This window comes from Eucalyptus grandis, chromosome 3, assembly GCF_016545825.1.
Source record: "Eucalyptus grandis isolate ANBG69807.140 chromosome 3, ASM1654582v1, whole genome shotgun sequence".
Lineage (NCBI taxonomy): Eukaryota > Viridiplantae > Streptophyta > Magnoliopsida > Myrtales > Myrtaceae > Eucalyptus > Eucalyptus grandis.
In genome coordinates this window covers 67,240,902-67,261,225 of record NC_052614.1, presented here as the reverse complement: position 1 = coordinate 67,261,225, position 20,324 = coordinate 67,240,902, and the positions used below count along the sequence as shown (strand labels likewise).

The window sequence follows — 20,324 nt, the reverse complement described above, 5'->3', positions numbered from 1 at the left end:
ACGGATATGATCCACATATAATTCCTAAGTTATTTAACAGAATAATTCCTGTGACTTCAAATTTTTCGGCGACTGATTCTCCATTATTTGATATATAATTACTTGGTCACTCAACCATCGTAGTCTCTCAATTAATGCATGCGGCCTCAGATGCAATCCCTTTTGTGACAATCGTCAACCCGTTCTCTCTTGGATACATGCGAGGGAATGTTAAGCTTGATTGATTATTTAGCTTATTTAAGAAGGATCCATGCGAAGACATTTAGAAAATGTTTGATCCGGCGTAATGGCACTTACAGACAATACAAGTACTTTTCATGATTACAGCGACAATAGTTCTCTTAATAAGCAAAATCATACTAAACTGATAAAAGAGCTTGAAACTGGAGGTACTAGGACTTCAACAGCTCCTTCCAACATCTGAGTGATTTTCTTCATGGTTGTTCTCAAAGACGGGTCTTCCTGGATGCACCACAATGCTGTCATCACAAATCTTCCCACCCTTTTTATGTCATTCGATGCCTCCTCATCGCTCTCCACTAGCTTAAGTACGCTCCCATCGTGGTAGCAGTCATATGCCCAGTCAACTAGCACAATTTGAGATTCAATTTATGATTCCGGCTTGTAGTTCTTTCTGTTGGAGAAATCTTCTTGAAGTATTTTGAAGCTGACAAAATGTTTCCATCAGTCTAGTCTGAAGGCTTGCAGACTTTGCTATTTAAAGTCTGAAGACCTCCGAACAGCCAGACTCAAGACTCAAAGTCTATCCTCATTGACAGTCTCTAATCCGTTGAAGAAAAGCTATCCAGAACTGGATGTTTCGTCAAGGATTTAACCTTATCAACTGGAGAAGATCTCGTGGCTGGAAAAGACGTAAATGAATCCTTTGATTGATCGAGATTGACTCGATGATTGAAGATCCGGTGATTGCCTAAATATTATTGGAAGGTTATACTTATGGAAACCGAGATCCTGATTGTATGGGCGAACAGGATTGATGGGCTATCGACACGTTCCTTTAATAGCTTGAACAATCTTCTAATTGATTCCGTCCAACGGGTAGATTGGAGGAATTCCTTTGGTAAGTGCCAACGGGTATGATGGCATAAAGAAGTATATAAGGAAGACTGTCTTAGTTGTTGAGTAGTGCGCGATAGAAGAATTCCAAAGTCTGAAGCTCCTTTTTGTTTAGACAATCACTTTGAGCGAATACTTGTATACAAAAGAGAGTCTATATTTGTGAGAAACCTTGAGGAGGTGTGGTAGAACATCTACACTGTGGAATCAAGGCAAAGCTATGCTGTAACTTCTCTTTTGATCGTAGTGAAATCCAGCCGGTGGGCTGTTAGTGCGGAAGAGTGGACGTAGGCTTGGAATAAGCCGAACCACTATAAACCCTGTGTTCAATTTTCCCTTCCTTACTCTCTTTACTTTGATTGTACTTCATTTTCGCTAATCATAGTAAACTTTCTTTCTATCATTTGCAAAGAATCGCTTCCATATCTCGATAAATTGTTTGTGCACCTATTCACCCCCCTCTAGGTGATTATACTAGCTATCACAATTGGTATCAGAGCTCGTGTACTCACCTTGTTTGAAGTGTTTTACTTCAGAGTTAAAGATCCATGGCTAGTATGTTGGCTCCAGGGCTGGTAGAAGGGCAAAGCAACACGAGACCGCCTTACTTTGATGGAAAGGACTACAACATATGGAAAAACAAGATGAAGGCGTTCTTAAGATCAAAGGATCCTCTGGAATGGGACGTTGTAGAAAAAGGAATCGCTCCTAAATCTGCTCCTGTCTCAGAAAGAGGAAAAGACTCTATTGAGTCTAGCAAATTGACTTAGGAAGAGATGATCAAGAGACAAGCTCTTGATGCAAAAGCAATTTACTCTTTATATTGTGCTTTATCACCTACTGAATATAACAGAATATCTTATTGTGATACAGCCAAAGAAGTCTGGGATAGATTACACATTACTTATGAAGGAACCGATCGAGTGAAAGAGACAAGAATCAACATTCTTCTCGGTCAATACGAAGCCTTCAAAATGAAACCAGGAGAATCTATAACTGACATGTTTAGTCGTTTTACAGATATCGTGAATGGTCTTGAAAATCAAGGCCAACCAATTTCTGATCCCATGAAAGTAAACAAGTTTCTTGTGTGGACTCTCCAAGGATTGGAATCATATAAAGACCTCAATCGGGAGACCCAAAGAATCATGCCACTTTGTCGTCGATGAGTTGGTTGGGACTCTTCAATCCTATGAAGTGGAATGAATCAATGAAGACGAAGACCCTAAAGGTAAGAAATCTATTGCATTAAAATCTAATGATGATTATGATGTAACAGATTCTGAAGACGACGTGGATGATGAAGAACTTGCTCTTATGATAAGAAGATTCATAAAGCTGAACAGAAAAGGAAAAAGATTCAATGCAAAGAAACAAATTTTTCAAAAGCAACAGACCAAGTCTGCTGAAGATGAAGAATCAAACAAATATGTAGTCTGCTTTGAATGTAAGAAAAAGGGACACATCGGACCCAACTGTCCTCTTCTAAGGAAGAAGAAAGGAAAAACTGAAAGATATCGAAAAGCTCTCAAAGCTGAAACCACGGAGTGATACAGAGTGCGAAGATAGTGATGATGATTATGCCAACATATGTCTAATGGCACAATCAGATTCATAATCAAACTCCGAGATTGATTCAGATTCAGAAAGTGAATTCGAGGTCACTATCAAGAAAAAAGTGAAATGGTATCTGGATAGTGGATGCTCTAGACACATGACAGGAGATTCAAATTACTTCATAAAGCTCGTTCAAGTGAATGGTGGAAAAGTCTCATTTGGAGGAAACATCAAAGGAAAAATAGTGGGATTTGGAACTGTAAAGATTGGGAATCTCACAATAAGCAATGTTTCTTTAGTTGAAGGGCTCAATTACAATCTGCTCAGTATTAGCCAGCTTTGTGATGCCGGTTATAAAATCAACTTTCAAGAGGGTATTTGTTCAGGAACCAGTAAAGACTCTTCTCAGACATTCATGGGTTGAAGACATGGGAATATCTACCTCTTGATCGTGAAACCAGATGAATCGCAATGTCTAATCTCAATCCAAGACGAAGCGAACTTATGGCACAAAAAGCTTGGGCATATCAACATGAAGCGAGATAGCCAAAATCTCAGCAAAGAAGCTTGTTCGTGGTCTACCCAATTTATCATATCAAAAGTCCGATCTATGTACACCATGTATATTGGGAAAACAAGTAAGAAATTCCTTTAAACCAATAAATCAAGTTTCCACTAACCTTGTACTGCAGCTCTTGCATATGGATCTCTTCGGACCAACCAGAACCCAGAGCATTGGAGGTAAGAAATATTGCCTAGTAATTGTGGATGACTACTCACGATTTACTTGGGTATATTTCTTGGCAAGTAAGTCTGAAACTTTCTCTTACTTTGAAAAATTTGCTAAGAAGGTTCAAAATGAAAAGGGATATGTCATTTCAAGTATAAAAACAGATCATGGAGGTGAATTTGAAAATCAAGACTTTGCAAAATTTTGTGATGAATATGGTTTTCAACATTTCTTCTCATCTCCATATACTCCAGAGCAAAACGGAGTCGTAGAAAGGAAGAATAGATCTCTTCAAGAAATGGCTAGAACTCTTTTAATTGAAAGCAATATCTCTTTACGATTTTGGGCTGAAGCAGTTTCAACATCATGTTATATTATCAATAGAGTCTTTCTAAGGCCTATTCTAGAAAAAACCCCTATGAACTATTTAAAGAAAAGAAGCCAATTGTTTCATATTTTCATGTTTTCGGATGCAAATGTTTCATATTGAAAAATGCAAATGATCAAGTTGGTAAGTTTGAAGAAAAGTCGATGAAGGCATCTTCCTTGGATATTCAACCACAAGTAAAGCGTACAGAGTCTACAACAAGAAGACTCAAACGTGGAAGAATCAATGAATGTCAAATTCCAAGATTCCATTCAAAATGAATCCATTCAGACTCATCTAGAAGAGACCGAATCGCTCCAGAACTCAACAAAGTCTAAATCTCAAGAAGCAGCTCAGATTTTGAAGGATCAAAGCAACAAGTAATCGTTGAAGATTCAAGCGAAGGAAGTGATCATCAATTAACCAGCAACTGGAAACATAAGTCCAGTCATCCCAGAGATCTTATTATTGGTGACATTAATGAAGGAATACGCACAAGATCCAAAAGGCAAGAAGAGTCTAGTGCCGTGGCTCTTATTTCTGAAATAGAACCCAAGAGCATAGAAGAAGCTTTATCCGATGAAAGCTGGATTGAAGCTATACAAGAAGAACTCAGACAATTCAAAATTAATGATGTCTGGGAATTAACTCCAAAACTGAAAGGTAAATCAGTCATTGGAGCTAAATGGGTTTTCAGAAACAAGATGGACGAGAAAGGTAAAGTCATAAGAAACAAAGCAAGACTCGTGGCCAAAGGATACACACAAGAAGAAGGGATCGACTATGACAAGACTTATGCACCGGTAGCAAGGTTAGAAGCAATTCGTTTATTACTTGCATTTGCTTGTCATAAAAATTTCAGGTTATTTCAAATGGACGTCAAAAGTGCTTTTCTAAATGGATTCATCCATGAGGAAGTCTATGTGGAACAACCACCAAGGTTTGAAGACCCAAAGAAACCAGACTCAGTATTCAGACTCAAAAAGGCCTTATATGGCTTAAAGCAAACACCTCAAGCTTGGTACGACAGATTAAGTAAGTTTTTAATTCAAAATGGATTTGTTAAAGGTAAAGTGGACACTACTCTTTTTATTAAAAAAGAAAGCAAAAGTTTTCTGCTTGTTCAAATATATGTCGATGATATTATTTTTGGATCCTCTAATGAAAGTATGTGCAAGAAATTTTCAAAGACTATGCAGGATGAATTCGAAATGAGCATGATGGGTGAGTTAACCTTCTTTCTTAGACTTCAAATAAAACAATTGGAGGAAGGAACTTTTATTCATCAAGAAAAGTATGCAAATGAACTTGTCAAAAAGTTCGGTCTGAACAATTGCAAAAAGGCTGACATACCAATGTCAAGTTCCTTGAAGATAGACAAAGATGAAGAAGGAAAGAAAGTTGATCAAAAGCTATACAGGAGTATCATCGGATCTCTTCTTTATCTTACGCTTCTAGACCTGACATTTTGTTTAGTGTTTGCATTTGTGCCAGATTTCAATCAGACCCAAAAGAATCTCATTTGAATGCTGCGAAGCGTATTATTAAATATGTTTCATTAACTTCAAGCATCGGTCTTTGGTATCCTAAGAAGGGAGACTTTAATCTTATGGGTTATTCAGACGCAGATCTGGCAGGTTGCAAAGTTGATAGAAAGAGCACTTTGGGAACTTGCCAGTTGCTTGAAAGCAAAATAGTGTCTTGGTTTTCAAGGAAACAAAGCACTGTGGCTCTTTCAACAACAGAAGCAGAGTATGTAGCTCTTGGAAGTTGCTGTTCGCAAATTCTATGGATAAAACAACAACTAAGAGACTTTGAAATTGAAGACTCATGCACGAAGATTAATTGCGACAACACCAGCGCTATCAACCTCACCAAAAATCCAATTCTCCACTCAAGAGCAAAGCACATAGAGATTCGACATCACTTTATTAGAGACCATGTTCAAAATGAAGATGTTTCAATTCAATTTGTTGACTCAAAGAATCAACTAGCGGACATATTCACAAAGCCTTTGGAGAAAAATCAATTTGAATCTATCTGTTCCAAACTCAACATTTTGAGGTATGAGGAAATCAAAGTCTAAAGACTTTCAGACTAAGATATACAAGACTTTATCTGTAAGATAGTCTTGGTACGACTGTCAGACTGTAAGTTTTTCTCTCTCTAATCTTATCTTGAAGAGGTACGATCGTCAGACTCTGTTTAAATTGTTGCTATATTTAATCGTCGCATCATTTCATTTTCCAAAAAGAAGTTATTTTTAAAATGACTATTTTTATGGAAAAAGACAGTTATTTTAAAAAGGTATCTTTTTACCTTCCTTTGCGACGGTTCGTTTATCTCTCTTTTTAACCGATTGACTCCTCTTCACTTTACTCTCAAAAACCCTAGAAAGCATCGATCCTCCATTCCCGTTTGTCTTCTTTGTTTAATCTCAAAAAAGTTGTCATCTTTCTTGGGAAAGTCAAGCAAGGAATCTTCCAAAACCGAGAAAGATGTCATCTTCAAGAAAGTCTTCGAGAATCGCAAGCGGGGACCACGGCGAATGAGTGAGGGGCCTACGCACTTCAATCTTACTGAAGAAGAAGTGTCTCCGAACAGCAACCGAGCCCACAACATTCTCAGCAGTGTCATTCTCCTCCATCTAGTCCTCAAGGCGTTGTTCATCATCAAAATGAAGAAATCATCGAGGATGCAGACCTAGTAAGAGTTCAAAAGCCCGCTTTTATTTACAAGCTATATCATGCCTTAAAAGGAATTCATACTCCTTTGAACTATGTTGATGATTTTCTTAAAGACAAAGGATATAACAACGAATATATCTTTCTGCGAAAAATGGAAAGTTTGGGAATTGCTCGTAAAGGGGTGGCGAGGAAACCCTTGCGAATATCCCAATTGATTCTCGTGGATTTGGGGGCCGAATCCTGTAGATGGGAATGATGATGACAATTTGTTCAGTCTATTTCAACCGAAAATGGGTATTGCGGCTGAAATTCAAGGAAAAATGGGAGATTTGTTCAGATCGAAGGAACAAAAGGATCTGTACTCGAAATTGCTGAAGCATGGGGTAATAAACCCTAGGAGTGTGGATTTTGATTTTTCGGATCTTTGTGAAAGTGAACTTGAGGGAAAAGTTCAGTTATCTTCAACTTGAAAAGTTCTACTCGACTCTACCGAGGCCTATCTTTGGATTAACGCATATTTCTATTCAAATCTTAGCTTTTGGATGCGAATAGATTCTCTTTCAGCGTTAAAGACCAAGACTATGTTGTGGATATGAATATGCTGGCAGATGTGTTAGAAGTTGAGAGAGGCAGATATCAACCAATCAAAGTTTCCATTGCTCGGGCCACACTGGAACTAGTGAAGGATATGAGAACAGATGAGAAGATCACCTACTTAAGGATGAGCGCATTCAACATCTTGCTTCACAAGATTGTGATTAACTGCCTTCGACCAAAATCAACTTCCAAAACTGATGTTTCAAGTTCAGAGGCAAAGTTAATGTATGCCATCCTCTGTGGAAAAAAGTTTTCTCTCCCTCATACTGTTATGTTTCACATGTATAGAGCAGTGATGAAGGACAGAGGTCAACTTCCTTACCCAAGCCTTGTTACAAAGTTATTCAGACACCTGAATATTCAGCCTCCACAAATCTTTTGTGTTCGACCATGTGATCATATGGTGGTAGGACTGAAAATGGTGACCAAAATGTGTCTGAAGGAACTGAGCAAGGAGTTGGAGAAATTCAAGGAGAAGACTCCTGCCAAATCTCATCAAACCTCTTCTGCAGCTAAAAGAAAAGGGAAGGAGCCCATGGTTGCTCCATCCAAAAGAATAAGAGCTCTCCTCGTTGAGGATGAAGATGATGAAGATGATATCACCATCTCTGCAATGGCTTTGAAGAATTTAAGTCGTCCTGTTCCAGAGAAAGAATCGGAACAAATGACGAAAGAAGTAGAAGAAAAGGAAGCAGGGGAGAAGGAAGAAGAAGAAAGAGAAGCTGAAAAAGAAGCAGAGGAGGAAAGAGCTGAAGAAGAAAGAAGAGAAGAAGGAGAACCTGAGGAACTCTCTTCTCCACCTATAGGCATGAAAACAGGGGGAGATCAAGAAAAATGAGGGAAGTCCTCATACCCTGATGCAAGTGAAGGAGTTAGTCACTCACCTGCAGACCCATAGGATATTTATACCTCTCAATTTCCAGAAGAAGGTCATGAAGTTTCATCGCCAAACCTGCGAGATTATGCTGATCTACCATCATCTGCATTTACTCCATCAGATCGGGCTGAAGCAAGTACTCAGACTGATAATGCAGTAGATTTTCGCAGAATCATGGATATTCTCTTGGAGATGCGAGGTCAAATTTATGCCTTGGGATGCGAGGTTCAAAACCTGCAGAATGCGGGTCAAGTTTCTTCATGTTCATTGAATGATAAGATCCAAGCCCTCTCTGTTCAAATCCAGGCCAATGCCAAGGGTGAGGAGATTGCACAACTGAAGGAAGACTTGAAAAGACTGGAAGGCATCGTTCAGTCTATGGAAGACTTCCAGCTTGTCCGCATTCCCAAGAGATCTTAACTTCATCTCAACCTTTTTAATGCTGACAAAAAGGGGGAGAGATGCAAGATTTGATCAAACTTTTAATCGTTAAACCTTTTTTAATCATGTGGTTTGTTGGACTGTGTTTTGTTTGACTTTGTTTTGTGTCTGGATGAGAACTGAACTAGACTTGGACTTGACTGTTTCTATTAACTACTATTGTTATCTTATGGATGGCTTTATCTCATACTAGACTAACCTATTTTCTGTGGTTGCAGATTCTAGTGTTATTCATTTAGCCATTTATCTCTATAAGATATGCATATGTGTTTGAGAAATGTTTTGCAGGTCAAAGTTATCCAAATCTGCAGGAAAGTTTTGTCACCATAAAAAATGGGGAGATTGTTGGAGAAATCTTCTTGAAGTATTTTGAAGCTAACAAAACGTTTCCATCAGTCTAGTCTGAAGGCTTGCAGACTCTGCTATTTAAAGTCTGAAGACCTCCGGACAGCCAGACTCAAGACTCAAAATCTATCCTCATTGACAGTCTCTAATCTGTTGAAGAAAGGCTATCCAGAACTGGATGTTTCATCAAGGATTTAACCTTATCAACTGGAGAAGATCTCGTGGCTGAAAAAGACGTAAAGGAATCCTTTGATTGATTGAGATTGACTCGATGATTGAAGATCCGGTGATTGCCTAATATTATTGGAAGGTTCTACTTATAGAAACCGAAATCCTGATTGTATGGGCGAACATGATTGATGGGCTATCGACACGTTCCTTTAATAGCTTGAACAATCTTCTAATTGATTCCGTCCAATGGGTAGATTGGAGGAATTCCTTTGGTAAGTGCCAACGGGTGTGATGGCATAAAGGAGTATATAAGGAAGACTGTCTTAGTTGTTGAGTAGTGCGCGATAGAAGAATTCCAAAGTCTGAAGCTCCTTTTTGTTTAGACAATCACTTTGAGCGAATATTTGTATACAAAAGAGAGTCTATATTTGTGAGAAACCTTGAGGAGGTGTGGTAGAACATCTACACTGTGGAATCAAGGCAAAGCTGTGCTGTAACTTCTCTTTTGATCGTAGTGAAATCCAGCTGGTGGGCTGTCAGTGCGGAAGAGTGGACGTAGGCTTGGAATAAGCCGAACCACTATAAACCCTGTGTTCAATTTTCTCTTCCTTACTCTCTTTACTTTGATCATACTTCATTTTCGCTAATCATAGTAAACTTTCTTTCTATCATTTGCAAAGAATCGCTTCCATATCTCGATAAATTGTTTGTGCACCTATTCACCCCCCTCTAGGTGATTATACTAGCTATCACACTTTCTACAACATATGAGCTCTACCAACAAAATGACGAAGCTGTAAACATCTACCTTGCTTGAAATAGGAATATTCCCGAACCATTCTGGCACTAAATAACCTCTAGTTCCTCTGACTCCAGTGGTGGGTCGTGTTTGGTTCACCATCAAGAGCTTAGCTAACCCAAAGTCTGATATTTTTGCTATAAGAGAGCCATCAAGAAGATTATTTTGCGGCTTGATGTCACATTTGATTATATGCCTGGTGCAATCGTCGTGCAAGTAAGAGAGGCCCCGTGCAACATCGCAGGCAATTTCTATTCTTCTGTATCAGCTGGGCCTTGAAGCGCCAAATAGGAAATCTGCCAAAGTGCCATTGCTCATGAGCTCATTCACCAGAAGTCGGTGTTGACCTTCATTGCAGTATCCAAGCAATTGCACTAAGTTCTTGTGGTTAGTTTGGCCAATTGCACTCACTTCTCTTCAAACTCCTTTTCATTTTCTCCAGTCCTTGTTGCCAGCAATGTTATTGCCACAAAGTTTGTATACTCGGATATGAGAACACCTTTGAACACCGTTATAAAAGCACCCCTACCTAGTTCTTCTTTGAATTGATTTGTTGCTTCTTGAAGCTCCTAATAAGTGAAAGTCTGCGTGCCTGTGGCTTGGTTGATCTGGACTCGTTGTGACAACTTAGAATCCCTAGATCGAAAGCTTCTATAATAGGTGAGGAGGAGTAGAAGCAAGTTCACAAACACAGAGCTACTCAACAGCCCCGATCCGATGATAATCAGAGCCGAATTCTTGTTTCCATTTCCCGTAGATTTTGAAGTCGAGTTATTTATCTGGACCTTGATCAGAGCTTTTCCACCCACACTAGGATCCATCCTACCATTTAAAAGAGGGGCCTTCTTTTTCTGGCATTTTCCATCTTTGAAAACAGCGACTGCACAATGACAATCAGCCAAGAAAGTCTCGGCACCAGTCCTCGGTTTTCTCTGTGCTAACCTCATAATCAGGCTGCGACCAGTCTGTATTGAGCATGTCACGCAAAGCAAGCTGGCCTTTTCAGGCCTACTTCCATCACAACTCTGTGATATGAAGTCCTGTCTGCATCCGTTCATCTCATTAGTCGAATCTAACATAGAATATCCAGGTGCGCACTGGCATCGGGGCCTCTGAATCTGATCGTCTCCAAGAGTACAGTAGCTATTGAAGCCACAAGCTCTAGTACCATTCTCTCGGTGGATGCTCGTGCATATATTTGGAGGGACTGGGGAAGAGACCATCAACCAGCCCATTGCCCAGCCAGAACTCGAATCTGCCGTACTAGGGTGGGCATATTTCCTAAAGACCCCATCATATTCGAGGATCGCTCTTCGGTAAAATCCAATGGTTGGAAATTCGTCTGAGGTGACGATATTGAGTATTACTCCATTCCTGTCCGTGAGGTAGACCCGACCACTTTGATTGAATATCAATCGGAAGCCGATAAAGGTGTTTGTAGCCTAGTATGCATCATTGACAACCCGCGGAGTCAAAGTGGCATAGAGCACGAGATTTCCGTCGGGTTGCAGTCCGAAGAGGAATCTCCCAGCGGAGTAATTCATTTCGGAATAGCAAGCTCTAAAAACAGCCCCCAAATTTAACTGTTGCGTTGGTAGTAACGTATCCGTCGGTCGGCTGAACGAATCCCACAAGTTGACGTGGCTTGCGCTCGCTAGGATGAAGTTCCCGGTGTCGAGCATGGCCGCATAGGGTAAGCCAGTGGCGGTCAGGTTAGAAGACCACAGCTCTCTCCCTCTCGGGTCGGTAAGCACCAACCCGCGGTTGGTGGTCAACTGGACTTTCGAACCTTCGGGCGCTAGATTATCGCCATTCGCCGACCAGACGATGGTCTTCTCCTTTATCATCTCGAACCATATTGCCAGCAAATGAGCCCCTTGTCCCATTTTCCGGAACCTGAAGGCGAACTTGCCCGACGGCGACAACAGGGAAGAGTTTCGGTCGTTCGCCGTCAATGAGTTGCCGAAGGTCAAGTTGCCGCGGGTTTGAGCTTCAGTGGAAAGGGGAAGTGGAGTGAGTACTAGAAGGATTCCTAGTATAACTGAAGCCATGTTTGATGACACAGGCGTGCTCCTTGAGTTGAGCTACTTTGGTCTTAAGGATGAAACCAGCGTTCTTATAGAGATTCCCTACTTTCCAAGCTACCAGAGTCTCTCGTACGTCCGGTCTTCCATGGCAGGTAGAGAGGCGACCATTCCTCTTCCGCGTCGATGTGATTGCTCCTCCTTTTCTCCACAGCAAGTTTGAACCAAAGTTGTGCACAGGCTTTGCCCATGTCAACACATATATCTATCACTATCTTTGACGCCAAAAAAAAAATAATAATAAATAAATAAACACATATTTCTATCTAGAATAATGATTTTACCATATGGTCTGAAGTTTTATAAAGCTCCACCTGTAGTAAAAGGAGATGATTAATCAAAATAGAAGGTTATATTTGTACATATATTTTATTAGTCAATCCTTTTTTTGTACTAATAAACCATTTATTTAACGGCAATTAATAAACCATTTTAGAGTATATAATGAGTTCCTTGATTTTGTTTCTTTTTCTTGAAGTATCTTATTAGTTCTACTGATATATTCATCAAATTTTCTTTAAAAAAATCTTATAATAATATCGTCAATATTAATTTTTCTGATAATAATATCTCTGTGAATTTATCTTTCTTCATATTTTTTTATTTTTCCCTTTTTTTTATATAGAAATCAATGGTGAATGAGACTTATCAAATTTAGAATAAGGTGACCCCACTCCAAAAGCTTGGCGACACCTTTATACTTTTCAAAGAACCCACTTGGAAAAATTCGACCAAACTTCACTGTACATGTTTAGTTGGAGACTTTTTAAGATAAAATTGATGGAAAAAGAAGGCAGGGCCGGCAGTCGATTCAATCCCCATGAATTCAAACCGACTACGAGTTTATCCGCGGAAATTGAATATGAATATACTCGAAAGTACGTGGAAAATTGCATTGAGCATGTGACCGATCTGTTGCAAAAAGCGAGCGATCGAATAATAATATAGATAGAAGAATAAAATAAATTGGATACCAGATTTATGTGGTTCGATCGTAAAGATTTACGTCCATAGGAAGAGCAGCGATGAATTTCACTATAGATCAAGCGATATAAAGAGATTACACACTCGAGTCACTCAAATACTCTCTCAGTGTTTCACAAACCCCAATTACACCCAATAACGCACGCAGTGTTTAATCCCAAAATTTCTCAAGAAATAATATCTCAAACTCACGAAGGAATTACACGCAAATCTTACCACAAGATTTAATTGGCTTTAACACTAAATCTTCTCGGATGTAATTCACATACAAGAACGACAAAGAAAATCTCTCACAAACACTTGACGACAAAATGGCACTTCAAGACCAATTCTTCATGATCAACTCTATTCCATGCACGGTCACAAGTCTATATATATATAAGTCAGACCCTTATTCTTTTGCCGACTTCTCATCGGATTTTATTTCCTATCTTGCCTATTTTAACCGGGTTAATACTCTGAAAAACCCCAAATTGGTACACTTGTGACAAATTTACCACAAACTATTTTTTTAACCATGAAAAACCCCAAACCGGTACACCTGTGACAAATTTACCCCGACTGACCATAAAAAACCCTAAATTGGTACGTTTATGACAAATTTACCCCAAACTAATTTATTTGACCGCAAAAAACCCCAAACTGATAAATTTGTGACAAATATACCCTTCGCTAAATTAGATTAATACCACAAAAAAATCATAAAAATTGTAAACTCTGACAAACAGATCTTAAAATCCCAAATTGGTATACTAGTGAATTGTCACGTGTCATTTAACTTAATAATTTGATAATAAAATTTAACGAAAACTAACATAGGGTAAATTTGTCACAAGTGTACCAGTTTGGGGTTTTTGGTGGTCAAAAAAAAATAGTTTGGGGTAAATTTGTCACAAATGTACTAGTTTGGGGTTTTTTAGGATATTAACCCATTTTAACCAAAATATATTTCTATATATTTTAAACAAAATCCAAGTCCTAGTCAAAGTTGAACTTTCCTATTTTAGCGGCCAAATACTCCAACATAGATTCGAATTTCATGAAGTTAATCTTCGGATCTTCCTTGCTCGATTTCGAACATCTACAACATATCCAATTTGGAATATTCGGAATTTTGCATTGAACTTGAACTCGAGACATATTTTAACAATCTCCATCTTGGCTCGACGTTGGAGCCAAGATGCAATCGCTTTGCAAAAATTCAAACTCTGCTGCTCCTCTCCCATAGCCCCTAATGGGCTCAACCGCCACAAATATTATCCAAGTCCAAGCCTCGCTTGAACTTTACAATAACTGAGGACCTCATCAGAATACCAACTCCACATGCACCTTTAATTGCTCCGCAAGGATTTTTCGACACAACCTCCTCAACCACAGATAAAGAAAAACCATTATTGCATCCATATCTATCAAGAGATCGAATACGTACCTTGTTAATTTCAGCAGTTATAGCAACCATTAGTTCTATAGGCTCCACCTTGCTATAAGCACCATTTGTGTCGATTACTTTGCTAGTACCCGTATATGTTACCTCAAGAGTTTCTGGTCGCAACTCCATCTCAAGCCGAACACAATTCAGATCCGTTTAAATACTGCTATAATCACTCCTAGCCAAAAGTACTGGAGACTCGTCAAAATTAACTTCTTTGCTGATAATAGGTGAATTTAACTCCGAGCACCACAATCGATAACCCCTCTCACCTCAGCATAGCCTAGGAATATACACTTTCTCACCCTTCCATCGAGCTTATCATCACTCACTCGAATATAATATGGGCAACCAAATATTCTAATAATAGAATAATTAGCAATGTTACCTAACCACACTTCTTCAATAGTCTCATATCCAATCGCAGTTGATGAGGATCTATTCATCATGTAGCACGCCGTACTTAGCACATTCGCTAGGAATCTCCTAGCCACACCAGCACTAAAGAGCCTTTTTATAGGCTATCTCTAGCAACGTTTTGCTCATCAATTATGCAACATATTGTGGTTCATCAGCATTAGTGCGGTGTTTCACTATGCCTTCGTTCATGCAAAATTTGTATAACAGTTTCGAGCAAAACTCCATGCTATTGTCGATATGCACAGGCTTGATCGTCTTACCAGTCTCCTTTTCGACCAAAGCTATCAATTGCTTAATCCTGACAACAACATCAAACTTGTGCCTAAGCACAAATACCCACGTTTTCATCGAGTAGTCATCAACAATTGTTAACATATATCTAGCACTCTTCCTCGAGAGAAACCACGACAACCTGCGAATATTCAAGTAAATTAATTCTACAATTTCCATGGTTTCTTTGAGAGTCGTATTGAACTGCACTTTCCGCCGTTGATCTGAATCACAGCACTTGCATACATTCAGTTTGTTAAAAACATAACCACATAGCAGATTTCTTTCTCTTAAAACCTTCAGGCTTCTCTCGCCAATGTGCCCCAAACGCATATGCCACAATTCAAACTCTCGAATAGATGCATTCGACGTCTCCGCAACGAAATTGTTCATTATCTCACCTTGAAGCTCATATAAGCCATTGTGCTTGATTACTTTCATTATTATCAAAGCACCTTGAACAATTTTTAGAATTCCACATTCTAAAATATATCGATACCCAGCTGTATCTAGGGCACTAAAGGAAATTAAGTCCCTTTTCAACTCTGGAACATGCCTTACTCCAATCAATGTCCTCACAATACAATCATGCATTTTGATTTTAACATTGCCAACATCGATGACATCGCATTCAGCATTATTCCATAATTACACTTTACTATTATCCATGCATTGATAAGTAGTAAACTAGTTTCTATTTTGTGTAACATGAAAAGAACAACTAAAATCCATAATCCATCCATCAAATGATGAATAATTAGTGATAGGTAAGACATAATCGGCATTATTTGCTACAGCTGCGATATTATCTGCGGAATCAACTATAATTCCCTTACCCTTCTCATTCTTCAGCTTAAAGCAATTCCTTCTAAGATGCCCCCTCTTGCCATAGCTCCAACAGACAACATCAGCAGTCCTAGACTGACTACGCCTGTTCATATTAATACTACTCTTACCCACACGTGTTCTAGATATTTCTTTATTTTCACCTACTGAAGCAGCAAATACATGTTCGCTAGATTCTCTTCTACGGATGTCCTCGCTCATAATTAAATCTCAAACCCCATCAAACGTCAAACTTGTTGACCTAGAGGAATTACTAACAGTGGTAACAATAGTATCCCAACTATTAGGCAATAAGGATAACAAAATCAAAGCACGTACCTCATCTTCAAAGTCAATCTCAATTGAACTAAATTGACTAACAATCACATTGAATTCATTGATATGATATGCAACTAACACACATTCGCTCATCTTCAAATTAAACAGACATCGCATCACATAGGACTTTGTTGATCACAGAAGGCTTATCGTACATATCTGATAAGGCTTGCATCAAATCAGTAGTAGTCTTCTCATTTAAGATATTAAACGCAACATTGTGAGCCAACATCAACCGAATAACACCCATAGCTCATTTATCCAACAAATCTCAATCAACTTGTTTCATCGTCTCTGGTTTCTCCCCAGATAAGAGCAAGTGCAATTTCATCTGGTAAAGATAATCTTCAATTTGCATCTTCCAGAAACTAAAATCATTCCCATCAAATTTGTCAATTCTCACTTTTACTTCTTCTATCGCCATCGATTCACTTTAACTTAGCCAAATCTGGCTTTGATAACAATTGTTGCGAAAAGCAAGCGATTGAACAATAATATAGACAAAAGAAGAAAATAAATCGGACATTGGATTTATGAGGTTCGATCGTAAAGACCTATATTCATAGGGAGAGCAGCGGCGAATTTCACTATAAATCAAGCGATACAAGGAGATTACACACTCGAGTCACTCAAACACTCACTTGATGTTTCCCAAATCCCAATTACACCCAATAACACATGCGGTGTTTAGCCCCAAAATTCCTCAAGAAATAATCTCTCAATCTCACAAAAGAATTACACACAAATCTTACCACAAGATTTAATTGACTTTAACACTAAATCTTCTCGGATGTAATTCACGTACAAGAACGACAAAGAAAATCCCTCCCAAGCACTCGATGACAAGATGGCACTTCAAGACCAATTCTTCATGATCAACCCTATTCCATATATATATATAAGTGTGACCCTTATTCTTTTGCCGACTTCTCATAGGATTTTGTTTCCTATCTTGCCTATTTTAACCAAAATATATCTCTATATATTTTAAACAAAATCCAAATCCTAGTCAAAGTTGGACTTTCCTATTTTAGCGACCAAATTCTCCAACACAAATTCAAATTTTGGGAAGTTGATATTTGGATCTTCTTTGCTTGATTTCGAACGTCCGCAACATATCCAATTTGGAATATTCGAAATTTCACATTGGACTCAAACTCGAGACATATTTTAACACGATCAATGCTTTCGGCAGCGGCATTGTGCAGTCTTGTGCAACTTGGAGAAGAATGATTACAACAATGATGAACGAACATGATTCAGCAGACACTCTCCAAAAGTTTGCATCCAGGAATTCCGAATTTTGAAACTGATACGTTGGGCTAAATGGATGTCACGGTGACATAAAGATATCATGCTTGTGGAGTTTACGACATCATGCAATACTTACCACATCTAAAAGCAATTTGGTTTCCATTTAGTATAAATGATCAGTTCACAGAAGGGGGAGTGTTCCTGTATATAAATTACTGCATAAGAGGTAACTATCTACAGTTTTCTGCACATCTTTGATCTTACTGTCAAGAGTCTTCTGCCACTTCAGCGTATCAGTCACGGCAGAAGTATTCCCGCGCCACCGTGATAATGTCAGCCTAAACTTCCTGTTTATACATTCGTCCCGCAAATAAATTACAACCCGCTGCTTTCCACAATGCTCGACTAGTAAGGCGAAGGGCTAATTTTCCAGGGTCTTCCAGTTCAAGGAGGATTCCATTTCTAAAATTAATGACATGTTGTAGTCCAATTTACTTTCACTATTCATAATTTTTGGCAAATAATATTCTATAAAAGTGATTGCTTACTTGACATCAACTTGTCGACCCATTTTCACAGTAAAAACTACAAGTGTTAACTATTTAGTTGTCTAGGATTTATTTTTCAGTCAATCATAGTTGTTTGAATATGAGAGCACTTGTACTAGGCTCTATCTGCTTTGCGGAAAATAAATGATTTGGAAAATAATTTCCTTGATAACATTTATCGCTAACAAAAATGAATGAACAAATTTTTTTTTTTATCATTCACAATAATGTTTAGACATGAATTATTTTTTATAATATAAACATTTTCATTAACAAAGTATTTCAAGTGATTTAGGCGATTAATTTTAGGAAAATATTTCCGAATAATTTATTTTTTTACGAAACAAACATAACCTTAGTTTTAATTTAATTTATGAATCGGTCATTATTATTTAGTTCGCTCTTGAGTAGCTGGCTATCTTGCACGGTGGTAGGTGAAGCTAGAATTGCATTCCTTGGAATGTCCTGACTAGCAACTGATTAAATTGTACAATACTTTTTTATAAATATTAGGATAATCTCAGTCTTTTTGCATAACAATTAGTACTTTGCATAAACCTGGTCTTTTTTGGATATTAATCAAGATGTTAATTCTGTCATATATGTAATCATTGGAGTCAACTTTCGTTGTCAATTTATTTCTTATCCCAATGTAAAGTAAGGTTCAATGCCATTGGCTGTCATTATACATGATTTTGCTTCTAACAAAAAAATATAGTTTTCTAGCCATACTAGGGAGCTAAATTATCGTGGGATAAGTGACTACATAGATTCTATATACGGGATAGTGGAATGGGAGGTCCCTGAACTTTTGTTGACTTGCATTGTCACCCCTTGACTTTTTTTTTTGGGAGCAATTAAGTCTTTAAACTGCTTGTTTATTTATTCAAGTTAGTCATTCTATCAAACTATTAGACTGAAATCCAAATATGCCCATCCACATCAATGTTGAGAGAGAGAGAACTAGGGGGATGGGGAAGGTCAAGGTAATGAGCAACTTGGTTGTGGAAGCTGGTAGCAATGCCCAACTACTACCAGGGTGCAAGCGACTGGGCGCTTACCTCTATCATGATAGAACACTTAAATATTAAATCATGTCTTTATCTAATAATTTAAGATTTTAGAATATTTAATAGTAATCTCACAAAATATCATACATTGCCACCGAATGCTACATGGAAAGAGAGATTGAGGGAGTGTGCAAGAGCATTAACACAATTTTGCACAACACAAAATCTTCGAGAGAGGAGAAATCAAATCACTATATCAACAAACATATAACAACAAAATTCTCAAGACAGAAAGCTAGAAATAACACAACCAATCATACTTTGCACAACCCATGAACCCAAATTAAGGAAATTCAACAAAGCGTCAACAAAAATAGTATAAAGGAAATATCAAGTTATGTTCTTTTTGGGAATTGACTCTATTTCAGCGTAATGTAGAATAGTAAGAAGAAGAAGTAGCAGCTAGAATGACCACAAGCTCGAGTGGTGCTTTCTCAATCATAGCCCAATTGCTATGACCAAGAAATTCATGAGAAATTGAACAAATACTTCAAAAAAAAAAAAAAAGGGATAAGTGCTGTAGAAGTCCTAAAACCTTGTCACGAAAATGCAATTGAGTTCTAAAACTTGCAAAAAGTGCAATCAAGTCATAAAACTTGTCAAAATTGTTCAATTGAGTCATAAAGTTAACACCGTTAGTCTTATTAACAGAAAATGCTGATGTGGCATTTTAAATGATTTTTTATTTTCCATTTGGCTTTTTTAAAATAATTTTTATTCAAATTTTTAAAAAAATTATATTGAAAAACTAAAATTCATTTTTTTTAAATTGTTAAAAAGAAAAAAGAAAAAGCTAAAATTCATTTATTTTAAAGAAAAACTAAAATTCAGTTTTTTAAATGTTAAAAAAGAAAAAAACTAAAATTCATTTTTATTTTCCACCACCGCCACCCATCGCCGGAGGGGCCGACAACAATCGCCTGCTGCCGCCCGACCAGGCGAGGCCTCGCCGGTCCTAGGCGAGGGCCGACCCTCGTCGAGGTGTGGGCGCGGGCACCAGATTTGGGCAAGCCTCGCTAGCCCTAGGCGAGGGCCGCTAAGGCCTCGCCCGGGGCTAGCAACGGTTGCCGGCCCCTAGGCGAGGGCTGCTAAAGCCTCGCCCAAGGTGGGCAATGATCGTCGGCCCCCCGTGAGGGCCGACATGCCCAGATCTAGGCGCCCTCACCTGCACCAAGCGAGGGTCACCAGCTTTGGCCTAGGGCCGGTGAGGCCTCACCCTAGTCAAGCGGCAACTGGCGACGTCACCGGCCCCTCCAACAATGGGCAACGGTGGTGGAAAATAAAAATGGATTTTAGTTTTTTTCTTTTTTCTTTTTTTAACAATTTTAAAAAAAATGAATTTTAGTTTTTAAATATAATTTTCTAAAAAAATTGACTTAAAAATTATTTTAAAAAGCCAGGTGGAAAATTAAAAAGATCATTTAAAATGCTACGTCAGCGCCACGTCAGCATT

At 38.4% G+C, this 20,324-nt stretch overlaps 1 protein-coding gene across 1 annotated transcript; it reads right to left on the bottom strand.

The window, feature by feature from the left end:
- Positions 1 to 10,217: 10,217 nt before the first annotated feature.
- On the bottom strand, positions 10,218 to 11,699 carry LOC104440485 (G-type lectin S-receptor-like serine/threonine-protein kinase LECRK2). The gene is made up of 2 exons (XM_039309941.1): positions 11,139 to 11,699; positions 10,218 to 11,090 (listed from the first exon to the last, which is right to left on the bottom strand). The coding sequence occupies exons 1-2, from the start codon at positions 11,697 to 11,699 to the stop codon at positions 10,218 to 10,220; spliced, it is 1,434 nt and encodes a 477-aa protein (XP_039165875.1).
- Positions 11,700 to 20,324: the final 8,625 nt, after the last annotated feature.